The 18,978-nt window shown below is 45.0% G+C and overlaps 1 protein-coding gene across 1 annotated transcript in view; it reads left to right on the forward strand.

The window, feature by feature from the left end:
* Positions 1 to 2,495: 2,495 nt before the first annotated feature.
* Positions 2,496 to 18,978, forward strand: part of TPRN (taperin) — a 39,939-nt gene continuing 23,456 nt past the window's right edge. Inside the window, exon 1 of the mRNA XM_075185471.1 lies at positions 2,496 to 5,345. Coding sequence (XP_075041572.1) covers positions 2,685 to 5,345 — 2,661 coding nt within the window. The 5' untranslated portion in view covers positions 2,496 to 2,684. The remainder of the gene's footprint in view (positions 5,346 to 18,978) is intronic.

Genomic DNA, 18,978 nt, shown 5'->3' on the forward strand with positions numbered 1-18,978 from the left:
GATAAGATGGAGCAGGGAGATAAAACTCTGCCCTCATGACTCACATGCTAAGTTAGTAACTATAATCCCCCCTAGGTGACATGCTGTTGGTGGTATAGCCTGAAAGGTGGGTGTTAGGGTATTTAGACTGTGAATTCCAATGGGGCAGGGACTAATGCGAGTGACAAATATTCTCTTTACAGCTCCAATGCCTCTGCACGGTACATGCCCCCCTCACCGCCAAACGATACATGCCCCCCTCCGCACTGTACTTTCCCCCTACTCCTCTCCTCAGTACGGTACATGTCCCCTTCTTCTCAGTACTTGTCCCCCTCCTCTCTGCACAGTACATGCCCCCCTCTCCACTCCTCAGTACTTGTCCCCGTCCCCTCTGCACCGTACATATCCCCCTCTACTCAGAACATGCCCCCATCTCCTCCGCACAGTTCATGACTCCTCTCCTTAGTACATGGGCCCCCTCCCCTGCGCATGGTACATTCTCCCCTTCCCCTCTCCTCAGTATGGTATATGACCCCCTCCCCTCAGGGCTGTCTTTCCTATTGGGCACACTGGCAAATGCCCAGGGGTCCCACATACATAGGGGCCCCATAGCCAGGGCTCTGAAGTAATTAAAGCAAAAAAAACAAACAAAAAAAACTTACCTTTCTGCAGTCACACGGCAGCAATCCAGCTCCCTCCCTCCCTCTTCCCCTCCTCCCCGCTGCGGTCACACTGAACGTTGGGTGTGACGTCATCACGCCAGACATGAGGAGCGCAGCACCGAGAGGAGCCAGGAGGGGACGGACAATCAAGCGAGGAAGAAAGAAAAAAGAGAAGAAGGCGATAGAAAGATAAGTGAAGGGGAACATATAGGAGAATAATGGAGACAGTGTGTGATACTGAGGGAGACCCGAACCAGGGTGAAGGGGGAAACAGAAAAAAAAACGTTTATGTGGATTAATCTCTGTAGTACTAAATGTTTTTTTAATCTTTAAACGATGACTTTTTTTTTTATCAAGTAACAATAAATATAAATTTAATTTTATGAATAATTTACATTTATATTCCTGTGAGTGGTTGTGTTAGTACAGTATTGGCTAACCTGCGACACTCCAGGTCAGGGGTAGGCAACCTGCGGCTCTCCAGGTGTTGTGAAACTACAAGTCCCAGCATGCTTTGCCAGTAGATAACCAGCAGATAGGTGGAAAGGCATGCTGGGATTTGTAGTTTTACAACACCTGGAGAGCCGCAGGTTGCCTACCCCTGCTCCAGGTGTTTGTGAAACTACAAGTCCCAGCATACCCTCCCAGCAATAAGCTGCTATATATTGGCAAAGCATGCTGGGACTTGTAGTTTCACAAACACCTGGAGTGTCACAGGTTAGCCAACACTGTGTTAGTAAGAGCCACAGTGCACTGGGGTCATAATGTTGTTAAGATGCCCCCTGCCCCTGCAGAGTACTTGTCCCCCTCCCCAGTACATGTCTCCAGTACACTTATTACCATTACACTCACCTTGTTCTCGCCGCGCACCTCCAGCCTATTAGTGATGGAGGGGTGTGTCCGGGCCCATTACACCTGTACCGCCCCTCCCCCCGATGACGGCTCTGGGCGTGTCATATGTGAAGGCGTAAGATGGAAAGGGCGGGGTCTAGTGTGAGGACCAGGTACCAGAGCCCTGGGAGGAGTGTCCCGTGTGATGACGTAAGCCCATGGGCGGAGTCTAGTGTGACAATAGCAGGTCCTGGGGAGTGTCCCGTGTGATGACGCAGCGCCGGGGGCGGGGCCTCGTGTGACAGGACCATGTACCAGAGCCCTGGAGGAGTGTCCCATGTGATGACGTAGCGCTGAGGGCGGGCCTCGTCTGACAGGACCAGCTCCAAGAGGCTTCAGGGGGAGTGTCCCGTGTGATGACGCAGAACCAGGGGCGGGGCCTCGGGTGACAGGGCAGGTACCAGAACCCTGGGGGAGTGTCACATGTGATGACGTAGCGCTGAGGGCGGGCCGCTTCAGGGGGAGTGTCCCGTGTGATGACGCAGAACCAGGGGCGGGGCCTCGGGTGACAGGACCAGGTACCAGAGCCCTGGGGGAGTGTCCCATGTGATGATGTAGCACTGAGGGCGGGCCTCGTGTGACAGAACCAGGTACCAGAGGCCTGAGGGGAAGTGTCCCGTGTGATGACGCAGGACCAGGGGCGGGGCCTCATGTGACAGGACCAGGTACCAGTGGGAGTGTCCCGTGTGATGACGCAGCCCCAGGGGCGGGGCCTCGGATGACAGGACCAGGTACCAGTGAGAGTGTCCCGTGTGATGACGCCGCTCTAGGGGCGGGGCCTCGGATGACAGGACCAGGTACCAGTGAGAGTGTCCCGTGTGATGACGCCGCTCTAGGGGCGGGGCCTCGGATGACAGGACCAGGTACCAGTGGGAGTGTCCCGTGTGATGACGCCGCTCTAGGGGCGGGGCCTCGGATGACAGGACCAGGTACCAGTGGGAGTGTCCCGTGTGATGACGCCGCTCTAGGGGCGGGGCCTCGGATGACAGGACCAGGTACCAGTGGGAGTGTCCCGTGTGATGACGCCGCTCTAGGGGCGGGGCCTCGGATGACAGGACCAGCTCCCGGAGCCCGGCTCCCTCAGTTAGGTGCTGCGGGCGGCGCGGCGGGCAGATCGCTGAGCACAGTACCGGAGATCCCCCCGCACCGAGCATGGCGGTGAGCGGCGGCACGAGCAGCTGGGCCCGGCTGGAGCCGCACCCGGGGAAGATGCCGGCCTGGAAGCTGGAGGTCCTGGAGAGGAAGCGGGCGAAGATGGCCAGTGCCGCGGCTCCGCTCTCCCGGGGGAAGGACGGGTCCCCGAGCCGCAGGACCCGCTCCCCGTCCGGGAAGGGCAGCCCGGAGCGGATGGTGCTGCAGGACAGCCTGGGGCCGCTCCACGACAACCCCTTCATCCGGCTGGAGAAGGAGCGGCGGCGCCGGCGGCCGCAGAACTACCACCCGGGCAGAGCTACGTCCCCCATCCGCCACCTGCTGGACATGTACGGCAACGTGCCCGGGATCCGCACCATCCGCGCCGAGAACATCATCATCATAGAGTCCGACCCCGGATACTTCAACCAGCCCACCCCCCACACTGACCCCGTGGAGGAGCTCCTGGCCAAGAGGGGCAGCAAGGTGACCGAGATCAGGGCCTCTGAGGTGGTCATCTACGAGCCAGAGCCCCCCAGGAAGGCTCAGGAGCCCCTCAGGAACACTCAGGAGCCCCCCAGGAAGGCTCATGACCCCCAAAGAAAGGTTCAGGAGCCACCTAAGAAGGTTCAGGACCCCCACAGAAAGGTTATGGACCCCCCCAAGAAGGCTCAGGAGCCTCCTAAGAAGGCCCATGACCCCCACAAGAAGGCACAGGACCCCCCTAAGCGGGTACAAGCGCCCCCTCACAACGAGTCTCTGGAGCACAGCGAGGTCCTGGAGGAGGCCGGCAGGGTCAGCAGACTGATGGAAAAGTTTGACCACGGACACGGTAAGCCGGTGAGGTCCAGGAGTTGGGAGAACTTACTGGAGAGAGACTGCAAGCCTCCCTCGTTGCCAAAACCTCCAACCGCCGAGCGGCATGGCCAAGTCCCCCAGAACAGAGTGCCCAAGCGGTCCGGAGACATCTCCCCTTCGTCCGCCTCTTTGCTGGATGAGGATAGTAAACGCTTTCCCCTAAACAACCCCTCCTGGCTTCCTTCCAAGCAGCCTGTTGTCCATTCTCTGCCCGATCCTGGTCAGTTTCAGAAAATGCCCTCCAGCCCGGTGACTTCACCAGTCTCCAATACCCCTCCATCCCCATCTTTTTTTAAAGGACCACTGTCCCCCAGTTATGAGATTACCACCGATGAAAAATGTGTTTCGCCCATTGTGGCCACGTTCAGGGAGAAGTTTGAAGCTGGGCACACGAGCAACAACCTTCCCTTATTGAAACTGATGAATGTCGCTCAGAAGACTGGTAGCAACACCATGATAGTCAACCCAAAAGCTGCATCTGCTAATAAGGCAAGACCTGAAACAACAGATCCACCTCTTCTTACCAATGGTCACGTTGACCCCTCTGACCTAAACTCAAAGGCAGGTAGTTCAATTAAAATTCAAGATCTTCTGTCCAAGAGCAAGCGACCTAGAGGTACCAAAGTCCAGCGTCCCTCAGAGGGAAGTGGTCTAGTGCCATCTTCGAGTGATTCTTCTAATGAGATCCCCAAAGGCGCCAAGACATGGAAGCCAAAGTCTGAGGTGGAGAACCCTAAAACGAACAGCCCTCCCAAATCCAGTGCCACTCAGTCAGAAATTTCTTTACACAACCACTGTGACCAGGCCTTCACCAGTGCCACTCCTAGCCAGCAATTGAAAGTCTCCTCTTCCACCAGTAGTAATGACTCTTTTGAGATTAAACCTGCTCCCAAGCCGGATCTCAATAGCATCCCAGATGACGATATTCAAGCAAAAGCCCTTGCGAACATCCGAATGCAATCTAAAAACTCTTTCGTTTTTATTCCAAAGAAGAGGCAGGCCCCTTCTGAACCACCGAAGAAAGGCAGCGTGGTGCAAAACTCAATCAACGAAAAGCCAAAAGTGAAAAATAGTGCTTCCACGGTTAACGGTCCCAAAGTAGATTTCACAGACTCCGCCAAGAATGGCAAATGGTCCAACGAAGGCCCTGCATCTACTAAGCTTCAAGAAGTCGCCGTCAACGGTGATGACCGGTTAGAATGGACTGTCAATTCCATGACGGTACAAGCGTCCAATGTACCCTCGCTCTCCGATTTCGACTGGAAAAGTGGCCTTTTGCCGTCCAGTTCTTCCACGGAAAGTCTTTCGTTTACTGACCCTGGAGCTAAGTTTGAGTATTTCAGTAGCGCGCACCAAGGAGATGATGTGAACGTCTTGACTGTACCGGTTACAAACCTACATGAGGACATTGTTAAAGCCGATATACCGGTCACCAACATAGATGACATAGTCAATATTGAGGACCAAGGGGTAAAGAAAGAGGCCAAACCTGCTTTAAAAACCACGGACTCCTCAACAACCTCATATCGACCTCATGCTCCCCTGTCCTCCGTTCACGGCAAGGGAAGCAATACATTTACTGTTGTACCCAAGAGGAAGCCGGTTACGGAGCAGGAGGCCTTCAGAAGTCCACTGGTGGACGACGATGATGATGATGAGGCTACGTCCAAAAGGAAATCTTCCGATGGATCTGAGGCTCCATACACCGACCTTGGGTTACTGCTCAAAAAGCGATACCCAACCGTGGATGAAATTCAGGTTATTGGTGGATATCTATCACTGTCTAGATCCTGTCTGTTAAAGAACGACTCCACAAGAAAAAAGGTACGTTATTTAAGGTCAACGCGGTTAATGCCAAAGTTTAACTTTATTTTTCTTTGGGTCACTGGACTCTGTAAACTTTTTAATAGGTCTCTCTTGTTTGTCAGATCAATGATTATTGGAGGAAGTCAAATATTGTCCAAGCTTAAAAAAATGCTGATGCTGGTGCTTTCGTTCAGTTTCAATAAAATGTGCTGTTCGGAATAGGTTAGGGAAAAAGGTGTATGTAAAAGATCTGATTAGCCTCCTAAACTCCATTAATACATTAAAGTTGTTTCAGCTAACAAGTAGATTACAAACATTTAATATATAGTCTTTTTTTTTTCCAACCAGAATGCAGCGGAAACATGAATAATAAAAAAAAAATGCCATAAATTCTTATCAGCTAGGGGATATGAAATCACTTTTTTAATGTCCTAAATATATATTTTTGTCTTTGTTTTTTTTTTTTTTTTAATTAAAAAAAAAAAAAAAAAGAGTTTATAAACGATACATTTCTTAATCATTCCTGAAATCATTGCTTTAATTTTAGATTTTTTTATTTATTTATTTTTTTTTTTTAACAGCAATTTGTATACTAGGTTTTTGAGCGTTTTCAGAACTCAGAACCAATTACATTTTCCAGAACACCCTTACCAGCACTGAAATATCTCCGATCTGTTTGTTATAGCTTGTAACACTTGTTTGAAATGCTGCTGATATGTTATTACAGTCATTGTCTGTCTTTGATTAAATGTATTCATTTAACTTACTACCGAGACTAGGTATGGCCCTTCTGAAGATTAGATAATTGTATCCGGTTGCCCATTACTGTATCGGAGCAACGTAGAGATGTTGGAAACAGAAAAATACTTTAAACTGTAGCAAAACAAGTCCAAGTCCTATCTCCAAAACAGATTTTCGTCCTTTGGTAAATAGGGGGCCAGGTACTTCTAACACTGTTTTTGTAAATATCTGCTGATATGTGATTAGATATAGATGTCTTTCTTTGATTAATGTATTGTTTTAACCCTTTACTGAGATTAAGGGTGTTGTGTGGCTCCTTTGAAAGTTAGAGAGACACCCTTTTGGTCCCTGAAGTCCATCGCTGTACTAGAGGGACTAATGTAAACATTATTTGAAATAAGATTTTGCAATAACGTTGCTCAGTCGAGTGAGAGCCATCCCGTTGAATGCAGAGTACGTTTTGGTGTGAATAGGGGAGTGGTTTAGCAGAAAAGTGGTGGGGCATATTAGCGGTACCTGTGGCACGAAATTTATAAAAGGTAAGGGCACTTTTGCCCGCCAATTTTCGGCTACTCCATTTTTTTCTTCCCCTCAAGCTGATAGTAAATTGATCGTATTATCCATTGTCATTAATATATTATCTTGAATACCCCCCTTTCCTCTATTAGACTGGGCTCTGCTTGGTTTAGTCACTGTCACGGTTTGCAATACTTGGGTAACTTTGCCTCTGTGACCATTTAAACTTTAAAAAAATCTTCATGATGAAGCTTTCACGTTGTCTGCAACGAACTAGACAGACTGGCAGATTTCTGAAATGGGTGAAGGATTATTTACAGCACACGGTCCGTCTTTACTGTCATCAGTTTTACGAGAAATGGAAAGTTACTGCTTGCTTGTAAAATGTGCATGTAACAGTGCGTGTGTTATTTAGCTGTGCAGACAAGTTGTGGTACCATCTGGTGAGGAATTTACATCTAGTTATAGCCAAAGAACCTTGGAGAAGTGACTGTGGGGTCATTTTAGAAATGCCAGTGGTGGGTTTAGGGCAGGCCTCATACAACTGCATATATAAAGGAAAATTCTGCCAGTGACATTGGATACAATTCCCTATGAAACTGAAAATACAGTAACGTGTGTGTGTGTGTGTACGTTTTGGTATGTTCAATATAACTATTATCAGTTTCTCTGTTGCAGTTTTATTGCTTTATTGGACAATACCTTGTGCATTATAGAACAAGCATAATGTCTGAAGCTCAGCTTGTAATTTATTACGCTGCAAATGTTACCATCCGATTCGTTTTCAATCTCGTAAGTTACAAAAAACACATTATGGCTTCACACACGACGGTGTTGATCTGACATGGGGCAAAGACGTTTGCAACGAGGGCACAATGTAGGACGCTTGTAAGATTGTTAGGCTGGGTACACACTACAGGGTTTTTCACCCGATTCTCGGGCCAATCACACGATAAACAACCGTTCTGTCCGATATCGCATTAGTGTGTATGCTCCAATGATCATGTTATCGTTCCAAAGCTCATCGTATCCTTTGGTTTTTTATAAACGGACTAAAAATCTCTATAAGGGATATAGGTCGACCAACCGGCGTCTCCCGCAGTGAACTAATAAGAAAGACTCTGAGACAAGTATTTGGTAAAATTATTTTGGCCACAGCTTTATTAACACTTCCAAACTTGGCAGACAAGCGGCGTGCAAAGCGAATAAAATTTACCACCTTTTCCAGTTCCATCTGGAAAAATAGGGCGTGCATTGGATAAAATTGTATCCACAGAGCAGATCTGTTCTCTTATCGAAGGGCAATTATGGTACAATAAACTTCCTGGGTGATAGAAGTCTCTGGAGGTGGAGATCCCCTTTAAGGAATGGGTAGACTGTATAGTTCATCCTAGGTTTGAAACGCAGTATAACAAAATAAGTATTAGGATTTGGGTTATGCCCGTGAAGGTCTGTAAATGTACAATATTCTTACTGTTCTAAACTTTATTTTCGGTAATTCCCCCAAATCCTGTGCTTTGTCCCTTTGATACATGGGGATAGGAAAGGCCACAGTGTATGCTGGGAGTCTGGCTGTAATATGTAGATTATGCATTGACCAGACTTCCCCGCCCGTGCAGCTACCCTCGTACTTTGTGTTCTGCTCGAAAACTACCAGATGCTTCAGTATCTCACATTCTGCCATTAACTGCAATAAAATCTACATCAGGGGGTAGACTTGACAAACCTTCTAAAACAAGGAAAAATTGGAGGTGCTGCCTATAGAAGCCAATCAGATTCCAGCTATCATTTTCTAGAGTGTATAAGATAAATGATAGCTAGTATCTGGTTGGTTGATATGGGCAATACCTCCACTTTTTCCTTTTTTTAAACGTTTACTAAATTTACCCCTGGTGTAACCCTGTGTGAGGAGGTGGGATAAACATGTACTGTTGGGTGGTCTTAAACACCGATTAGCTGGATCTAATATCTGTCAAGGCTTCTTACCCTCGTGCGCTAAGTTACAGGACACTAGATGAGGCTTTTAGTGGTAGTAGGAGGGTGCAGCGAGGTCCAGGGATGAAACGGCGGCTCTGGGGCCCATCTGGTTGCTTGGCCTTCGTATGGAGTAACCGGACGTTGGTCTACTTTGGCAGACGTGTCCGCTGTGCGTGCTCCGATCACTTAGTGACCACGTACTGGTAGATCACGTTCATTAGATGGCCACGTTTTCAGATGTTGATTGGAATTGCTGATTGCATAACGATTTGGGGCCAATGAGTATAAAAGAACCAAATTTGCTGTCCAGATGGCTGTGCGTATGGTGATCCCCTGCCAGGGGAGAAGACTGATTTAATCATGGAGGTGTTGGACAGAGAACGCTCCTGTATGGTGTAGTATTTTGGAGGTGTGCGGTGCCAGCTCTCTTCTCACACCGCTGCAAGGGCTTTTGCAACTTTCTGTTCAGGGGAAGTTTGAAATCTCCGGTCACCGAAGGTTTAAATGCCTAAAGATATATAAAGAGAGAGAAACATGTGCCATTTCCCCAAAAGCACATTATTGGGGCGTTTCACAACTAACCCAAAGTCTATAAATCTAGTTGTGTTCCGCGATACAGGTTATAGCAGCATTTTTTTGCGTTTGCTGGTATTGCACAAATGTAAAATATTTTCTGGTCTGACAAGTTTCCGCGTTTTGCGTAAATTAGAAGTTCTGTGTTGATCCTGAATAGTTGTTCCAGGTCAGCTTGTAGCAGGAGGGTTTGTACTATACCTAAAACTGCAAATTATAATTTGCACAACTGGTAAGACGAGGGACCGCGCCTGTAACCACCAACCACTCTGTGATATTTATAACTTCAGACGAGAGAGAGAGGTTTCGTGGGAACGGTGCCCGTTGCACTTGAAGCTTCAACGTCCTTAAACCACCAGTTATATCTGTATTGGGTATTTCTCTGGTAATGACACTTAGGTTGCAAATCTCTTTTCTTACACTTCAGAAATATTTTATTTGTCTCCATTATGATCAGTGACGAGTGTAATTATATTTTATTTACTAGTATATAGTGAAACGCAGCCATTTTGTCATATTTCATACTTGTGTTCATTGCTAGTGGATACGGTATATTCTGTGGCTATAACGAATACAAAATACATTACTGTATCTTGCTAAAAATTATCATTCTCGTTACCACCCAACATTGCATCTTTGTTGTCATCATCATCGTTTATTTATATAGCGCCACTAATTCCGCAGCGCTGTACAGAGAACTCGCATCAGTCCCTGCCCCATTGGAGCTTGCAGTCTAAATTCCCTAACATACACACTAGGGTCAATTTGATAGCAGCTAATTAACTTACTAGTATGTTTTTGGAGTGTGGGAGGAAACCAGAGCACCCAGAAGAATGAAGCCCACGCAAACACGGGGAGAACATACAAACTCCACACAGATTAGGCCATGGTCGGGAATTGAACTCATGACCCCAGTGCAGTGAGGCAGAAGTGCTAACCACAGAGCCACCGTGCTGCCCGTAAGTCCCATGTGTCTACGTACATGGCAGGTTTGGTTCTGCCAATCAGCCAGCAGTGTCATAATGACTGACACTGCTGGCTTTGGTAATCGCAGCTGCCCTCGATGTGATATTTCTGGGCATAGAAGCGAGAAGTTTGTCTCCTCCTTCACCAGAATTGATGACGGCAATCGATAAAATAAATATTCTCTGATTACCGGCTAGCAAGTATATATGTTTAGAGAGAGATTGTTTTATTGTTGTAATGGAAATGTGGCAATTTTAGGTATAGGTTACATGACCGGATCTCTTTAATAAAAATGTAAATTCAGACTGAATATTTAAAAATTTATGAGCATTCTAGTTGACGAAGCACAAAACAAAGTATATTATTGTTTGGCGGATTATCTGGCACCGTATCTGTTAATTTGTGTATTACTGTGTTTCTTTTGAATAGTATGTGAATTGTTGGACAATGGTTCCCCAAAGTGGTGGGAGCCATTGTGACCCCAATTGGACAGCACCCCTAAAAAAAATTGTATAATCGTTGCCTTTACCATGCGAACACTTTTCTTATATGTAGAAGCACATTGTTTTATATATCGGCAACATATTTTGCAGCACTGTACAATTCCAGAATATGTATGCATTCACGTCCGTTCCTGCCCCAGTGAGCTTACAATCTAATTCCCTACCATAGTCGCATACACAAGGGCTAGTTTCACCTCTCAGTTGGGTTTTTAGGTTGTGGGAGGAAATGTAAACACCCCGAGGATGTACAAACTCCACACCGATAACACCCTGGTCGGAGTTTATGCCAGGACCCCACGATAGAGAGTTCCATGTTCATTTATCCGCACGAAATGAATACCCGACGTTTCACCTCATTCTGTCAGCTCCTATTCGTCAGCGTAATCTGAAATGTCAACGGTGACGATTCTTAATTTGTGCAAATTGAAGCATTAGAAAATAAGCACATTACAAGTCGGGACAGGTTCCTAAAGCTCCCTATAATTTGATGATGAGCGCCAGTAATAAAACGTAATTGCCCTAACCTGCCGGGAGCCTGATGATCGGGCCCAGGAGATTTCCACTGACAGGCTGGCACAAGATCTAGGAGCCTAAGCTGACTGAGCAGAAATAGAACAACAGATTGGCTCTTGGAAAGTGATCAGATACTTGACGAGCTTGAGACTCTCTTGAACTTAAAGTTTCCTTGCCGTCTATACAAAGTGGAGGCAGCCATTTTGTGCCAACCAAAACTCAGCCTATCGATTCGCTAGGAGCTAGTGACATTAACTGTACCTCAGTGATGTCACTACTTCTCAGTGATTTGATTGGCTGCATTGTCACATGGAGGGCTGGGCAGCCATTTTGTTGGCTGACATGGGAAAGACCTCTTTTCTCCAGGCAGAATTTGACTCCTTGTACATGAAATGGGAATTTGTTGTGTGTCCGCCCCTCTTGGGGTTTCATTGTCATTTCACCTACAATAATTTGGCATAGAAGGATTTGGGAAGTCGGGGAAAACCTGTAACTACTGCCTTGCTGAATTAATGTCAGGAGCGGAGTAACGCGCTTCTGGGGCCCAACTCTTTTCTCAGGATACATCTCTCCTATGGCTCTCCAAAACGCACTGACTGGCTGGAGAATTTTTCCGCTAGTAAAACGTATGTGGTGGTTTGCGTTTGACTTAACACACTGCCAGTGGGCACCTGCGCTGTTCGCTTTTCAAACCTCAGCCGTGGAGAGGATCCGGTGCTGCATTCAAGGGGTTTAATACTCCCAAACTGGGGGGTTTGTGACTGAAAATGTACTTTGTAGGTGAAAAATATCCTTTACATTATAGGAATTGCAAACTGGAGGGACTCGGTGGAGAGATCAATTTTTGTTTCTTTAACAATAAATGATCACAACAGTGTTATGTTGGCTGAGGTAAAGGTATATAGTTTCTGACTATCTGTGTGGAGTTTGTATGCTCCACCCGTGTTTGCGTGGGTTTCCTCGGGGTGCTCCGGTTTCCTCCCACACTCCAAAAACATACTGGTCGGTTAATTGACTGCTGGAAAAAAAAAATGCTCCTTTAGGGTGTGTATGTTGGGGAATTTAGACTGTAAGCTCCTGTGAGGCAGGGACTGATGCGAGTCAGAAATATTCTCTGTACAGCGCTGCAGAATTGGTGGCACTATAAAAATAAATGATGATGGTAGTTTAATTGGCTTCTGAAGAAAATGTACCCTAGTCTGTGTGTGTGTTAGGGAATTTAGATCGTAAGCTCCAGGGGGGCACTGAACGAGGTGAATGATGCGTTATTCTCTTGAAAGCGCTGTGTAATATGTAAGTACTATATAAATAAACGATGATGATAATAATCTTAGATTAGAATCGCTAGCAGGGTAAAATTTCCCTGATGTGAGCTGCAACTTGAGAGACTTCCTCAATCCAGCGTTTCAGAATCTGGAGACTTTTAGAATTCTTCTCTGAATTATAGTATTTTTGTTTAGAGGAAAAATAAAACTAGTGCATTTGACATTTAAATATATATATATATGCATAAAATAATTTGTTTATTTTTATGATGCCGTCCCTCTGAATGCGAGCGAGTTCCTGGAACAGAAGTGTGCTACATGCAATGGGATCTACTTTCACTGTGTAGATTCTTATCTAGAGTGAAAATATTGTGCTGCAGGCGCTGGGGATATGCCGGCATATCGGGTTTCTTTTCTCCCAGCTGAGCGGGCGAGGCTGTCGGGGGAAGTCCGCAGTGACAGGCTGACAGGGACTCTGCAGGTAGGGCATTGTGTCACTCCCTCACTGATAATCCAGAGGATCGTCGCCTCTCTTACGTTGGACCTCTGTGGGTGCAGCCGAGAGAACTATAGCTGCTTTAAACATGAATTGAGCAACCTATGACCTTGCAGCTCTTGTGAAAACTACAAATCCCAGCATGCAGTTTTGGCAGGTCATGCTGGCATCTGTACCTTCACAACAGCTGGTGAGCGACATTTTGCCTAAGCCTGTTTGAATCTGCCAGGCCTAGTTTTGTAGCTCTCTGTGCAGATCTTATACCTTTGCTGTGCATTGGAAGCAATGTGTCTGTAAATTTAAACTGTACGTGAAATAAGGGTGCCTGTTTTCAGAAGACTGATGTGCAGATTTTTGATGGTACATTTGGGGTTACCGGTGATTAATAATCTGAGTGCAGGCTTCCTCGCTTTGTGGTATTAACGCTGTCTGCTGAACCTAAAATATTCATAAACTGCGCCCCCCCCCCTTCCGCGTCGCGCCCTAGGCAGGAGCCCCTCTCTCACAGATCTAGTTACGGCCCTGTTGTCTGTTCCTAGCGAGCAAGAGGCATTATTTTCGCTTCTGTGTTCATTAGCTGAGGAAATGAAACCGGATTAACCATTAGACCGGTTGGCGAGGAGTTTCTCTCCACTGATTGGTCTCTGGACCATCAGCTGATCAATGGGGGGGATCAGATTGTACACTGACTGCAGACGAAGGGGACATATTCAGTCTTCGTTGCCCCAGCGCAGTGGCGATCTTACACCTCATACACTCTGCAATTATTTTATTTCTATTTAATTGTAGTCCATTCGGATTTTTTTATCCTATACAGTATGTGCAAGACTAAACTATTGCATTATTATGCCACATATGGGGAAAATGACTGTAAATAACTAGACTTCTTGTTGTAATAACAAGACTGGAAGAACTTAAATATTTTTCATTCGTTGATATGATGGTTGTGTGTGTAATCCTATAATATTGACTAAAAGCTGCAGTTTGTTTTGATTAACGGTCAAATGATGCATTCAAGTCATATTAAATGTTGCTGGATTGAAGATGCTTTTATTCTTTATCTGAATCAATGTCTTGAACGATCATTTTTGCAAGCTGTATGTCCAGCTTTAGTCTGACAAAGTGCTTTATTGTTCCCCTCTGACCAGCAGTCTGTCCTATATCTTGTATTGGCACCTTTATTGGTCAACAGGATTTAAGCTCATGGGCAAACTGAGGGTGGAGGGGGTTTCCTAGTGCCTGGAAACCCCTCTGCAAGCCTGGGGCACTGTATAATTGAGGTGGCTGGACCCTGCTCCCGCTTCACACGGCTCTGCTTGAAAAGGGAGAGCTGCGTGCACCGAACAGTAGTGCACGCAGCAATGTATATTATGGGGATAGGAAGAGTTGGAGAGCAGCCAAGCACTGTCTAAAATTATAGCCACACCCCCATGCATGCTGGTCACGCCCACTGGTGGCGTGGTGTGGACCCCTCCCCTCTACAAATCCTGCATTTGCCCCTGAAGCTGGAGTGTTTTCTTTTACTTTACTAAATATGTCCACCCCTCTGTGGCAGATTTACATGTTAGGAGGGAGGTGCTTCTCTAACACAACAAACAGAAAGTTACTAACGGCTTGTTCTGCTGAAATACACTAGTGATGTCACAGCAGCTGAAATGACTGCAGGCTCAATGTTTGACTTGGTTTACCTCCCTGCTTCATATCTGAAAATGTAAATTTTGGGGTTTAGTTATCTCTTAAGGATGAAAGTTTGTATATTTCTTGTACTGTTGATTTATTTTGGTCTACATACGATTTTGCATTTTAAACGGTGTCATGTAGTGGCTGAATTATTCTTTTTAAATCTGCTCCAAATTGACTCTACATTGTGTGGGTGACAGGAACAGATGTTATTGTGGTAATCCCACATTGAGAGTTATACTTTAAATAACAAGTTAAGTCAATTTTTTTAGCATGAATCTGATTTTTCTTCGCTTTCCTCTTAAAAAAATAAATAAATAATGATCTGCTTTCAAAGATCTCCGTCTGGCAAATAAAAATGGCCGACAGACAGTCACCGGCTCACAGCTCTCAGTATGTCATGTGATGGCAGGGGGAGGAGGATGGAGAGGGATGTCTGTGCAGACAGAGCTCAGAGGGGTGTTCCAAAGCATCTCTGCTCCCTACATCATGTGCCATGTGACTGTGGTTGCCATGGTAGCCCAGCATTCTATATACCATTAATAGCAGCCTGAAGGGGAAAAAAAGAAAAATGGTGAATGGCAACCTTTTTCTATATCCTGCCACAGTAATTTATGTTAAAAAGAAACACATCCGATGTGTTAATGGGATTGCGGATTTAAGATGTTATTTTTCAATATAATGTACTTTCAATAATTGTGTAAATGGAATTTGCATTTTGCACCAAGTCCCTATATTTTGTTACCTTACAGCCATCGGGCCTTTGTTACATGAACACAAAAACCAGGACACGTTCTCCGTACTAAGAGACTGAGACACAACATAAGCCTTTAATCGGCTTGTACCAATCAGGACCAAAGTCCAGCACAAAGTATGTTACAGCCGGGTTATAAACGCTTGTGACGCTTAGAAACTCTCTTTACTGTTGTAAACCATGAAGATTAGGCCTAAATATAGACTATATATAAGTCCCTTTTACATGTTCCTCATACTGGGGAATTCTGAAAACAATATATAGACCTTTTTATAGGACCAAGTTCAATAAAACATAGTTTTACTAAAGTGTTCATAGATGTATTATACTCTAAAGCAGCGATTCTTAACCTTTTCGTTGATCGCTCCCCGATGAATCTCAAAATACGTTCGCACCCCCCTTGAAAAATGTGTTCCAATTTATTTGTTAGGAAATTGCATGTATTGCAAAACCATTTATTTATTGAAAAATATATATTTTATTTGTTTTATTTAACTTTTTGATACAAATAATAAAAAAACAAACATACAACTAAAAATAAACCAAAACATACTATGACAGTCATTAAATACTAATAAATAACGTTTAAATATGTATATGATCCTAAAAATAAGAAAATCCGTCTAGAGTGGGTCATATTTTCGTAGCGTTTGCCAGCGTATCGTGGCTTTCGTGTGTATATAGTACAATCAAGTCAAATTTTATAATTTTATATTATAAATCTAAAAGTTAAAAACCTATCGTTGCCATTCGCACCCCTAGAAATGCTTTCTTGCACCCTTGCTTAAGAACAGCAGCTCTAAAGTAACCTTGCGGGCTTATTTGTAACCCCTGGCCGTAAGACATAGCAGATTTATAGTCACGGGGGGCCAAAAAGTCAGGATTACAGTGTAATAATTCTCCTGCATGCATTATCTATTTATTTATATAGCGCCACTAATTCCGCAGCGCTGTACAGAGAACTCGTTCACATCAGTCCCTGCCCCATTGGAGCTTACAGTCTAAATTCTCTAACATACACACACAGACAGAGAGGGAGAGACTAGGGTCAATTTTAATAGCAGCCAATTAACCTACTAGTATGTTTTTGGAGTGTGGGAGGAAACCGGAGCACCCGGAGGAAACCCACGCAAACACGGGGAGAACATACAAACTCCACACAGATAAGACCATGGTCGGGAATTGAACTCATGATCCCAGTGCTGTGAGGCAGAAGTGCTAACCACTGAGCCAACTTGAACTATTGAGGCGTGAGGCATTTGGTTCCTAAGGAGTTGACAGGCTGCCAATTCTTGAACATAAATTCATCCCCCCTAAAAATGTCTGTCTCCCAGTCTTTGCTTTGAGTAGGCAGTGGGCACAAGATGATTTAATGGTAATCTGTAGAGCTGGTGTTATGGCAGCATGCACATGGTGTTTTGTTCCTAGAGATATGTTGGTGTCTCGGGAGAATTTACAACGACGGAACAGAAGAAACGAAATTACAGCTTCACTCGTTGCATCATTTAGGCGGAGTAGAGACTACAAATCACTTAATCCCTCTGCAACGAGTGCAACCCAGTGTTACTAAGGGAACGATTTGGCAAGAGGCGCCGGGTGTCCTCTGGCTGTAAAGACTGCTGGGTTTGTGCGTGGTGCAGGGGTGCGTTAACTAGGCCACAGGGGCTGGAAGAGTTGGGTCCTAAGGGTGCACGGAAGTTTCACTTTCTCATTCATCAAACCTAAAAAGTTAACATTGGAGGTGTCCCCCATGGCAACCAATCAGATTCTAGCTATCATTTATCTAGTACAGTCTAGAAAGTGATAGCTGGAATCTGATTGGCTGCTATGGGAAACACCTGCGCTCACAATTCTGTGTGCATGTTTGGTTTTTGCAATGCATAAAGTCAGTTTGTGGGGAGGGTTTGCTGAATATTTCAATTAATATGGGGGGGGGGGGGTCAGGTTTTTTTTTTTTTCTTTTTCGTCTTCTGCCCTGCTTATTGCAAAATACTTGAAGTATGAGACTTGCGGTTTATATTGATACTCTCCGATTGAGAATCCTGCTGTGTTTATAATGCAAATGTGAGTATAAGAGAATTAGAACAGACGGTGATTAGTAATGTAACATATATGGATGTTTTGGGGGGAGGGCGCATATTAGCTGTCCATCTGTCTATAACTGCTTTTATTTGGGGTTTATTTTTCCGAAATGGATTGTTCCCGTTCTGCTTTAACTTGCCTGGTGCTCAAAAATTTCCAGGTAGAAATTTTGAAAAGGAGTTGGGACCGTCTCTTGTTACGGTTGCACGTGATTGGCCAACTGAGGTCCCCATCCAATCGTAAGCTGATGTTGTGTTGGGAATCCCTCCCCCTGTCACACGTTTACCAAGACCCGTGGAATCTGTCGCCAGTTTAACCCAGAGGGGAATAACGTCTTTAATTATATTGTCTGTAAACATCATTTTCTGGTTTATTTGTATTTTCCAGTCTTTATCCTTCCAGTAAGAACTAATGTTTTGTGTGTTTATCCTCCCCGGCTTTTCTATCCATGTGACCTCTCTGGTTTGTTCTCGGTGTTTACACACAAACGCGTCGCATGCATTTCATCTCTGCTAGTTCGCATGCAGAGTCTGGAGACCAAACTCAGCTGCCCTTATACACCTTGTAACCTGCACCCTCCTGTTTCATGTTATTACACACTAAAATGTATTGATTGTTTGGACTAGAGGATTGTGGGAATCTCTCCGCAGCGTGTAACATGGACCTTTCAGAGGCGAGATTTATGGACCGCTTTGGACTATATTGCAAAATTAGGAAAGTCACCATGGGGTCTTTTAAGATTTGCTCCTTCTCTAAAAAATAAAATAAAAAAATAAATAAAAATAAAATAATAAACGGCGCACGCAGCGGCGTCCGTTTCAAGCTCTGCGCATCTGGCGACTTTTTCAGCCGTATTACTACAGATGGGGTGTAAGTGCCGAGTGATAGAGATGACGGACGTTTATACGTGCCGGAACGTGTGTTTTGCAATTAGAAGCAACTGTAAAAATTAATTTTATGTGCTATAGACAATGAGAACAGCTCTATAAATGTATTTGATGAAGAAGAAGAAAATATAATATACATTTTTGTTTTTTTACTTTCTTAATGATTAGATTATTAACAGGCGTATTCAAAAACGAACGTTTTGCGTTCTTTGATGAATCCGGCCCACGATGTCTTGGTAATGTCACGAGCTCTTAGTAAAGTAATTGGCTGCATTTCAGTGAATGTTGGTTCATCTGAGAAAACGGCCCTTTTACTGGGTATAGACACCGTGTGGTTTCGGGGAACTCAAATTAAATGTTCTTATCCGCTGTTCTCACTCTGACCTCAAATCCCCCTCGGACCATTTATAATCCCAGGATTTTGGGCCAATTCTGGGATTTAGTACATTCAGTTCGGAGTCTTTTAAAACCAGTAATCTGCTGCTATGGCACATAGGGGCTGCTATTCACATATCCGCCTGGTTATATAATTAATTAACCTTAATTCTTTTGGAGACGATGTTGATTTAGGTTATAGGTCTAGACAGATATGCAAATCTCTTTAGTGAGTTTGTTGTAGTGGCAATAATGTGCTTCTTAGACTTGGGGTTTTTGTTTTTTTTAGCACTTATTTAAATATATAACAGCCTTTCAGTGCT

Source organism: Mixophyes fleayi, chromosome 9, assembly GCF_038048845.1.
Source record: "Mixophyes fleayi isolate aMixFle1 chromosome 9, aMixFle1.hap1, whole genome shotgun sequence".
Lineage (NCBI taxonomy): Eukaryota > Metazoa > Chordata > Amphibia > Anura > Limnodynastidae > Mixophyes > Mixophyes fleayi.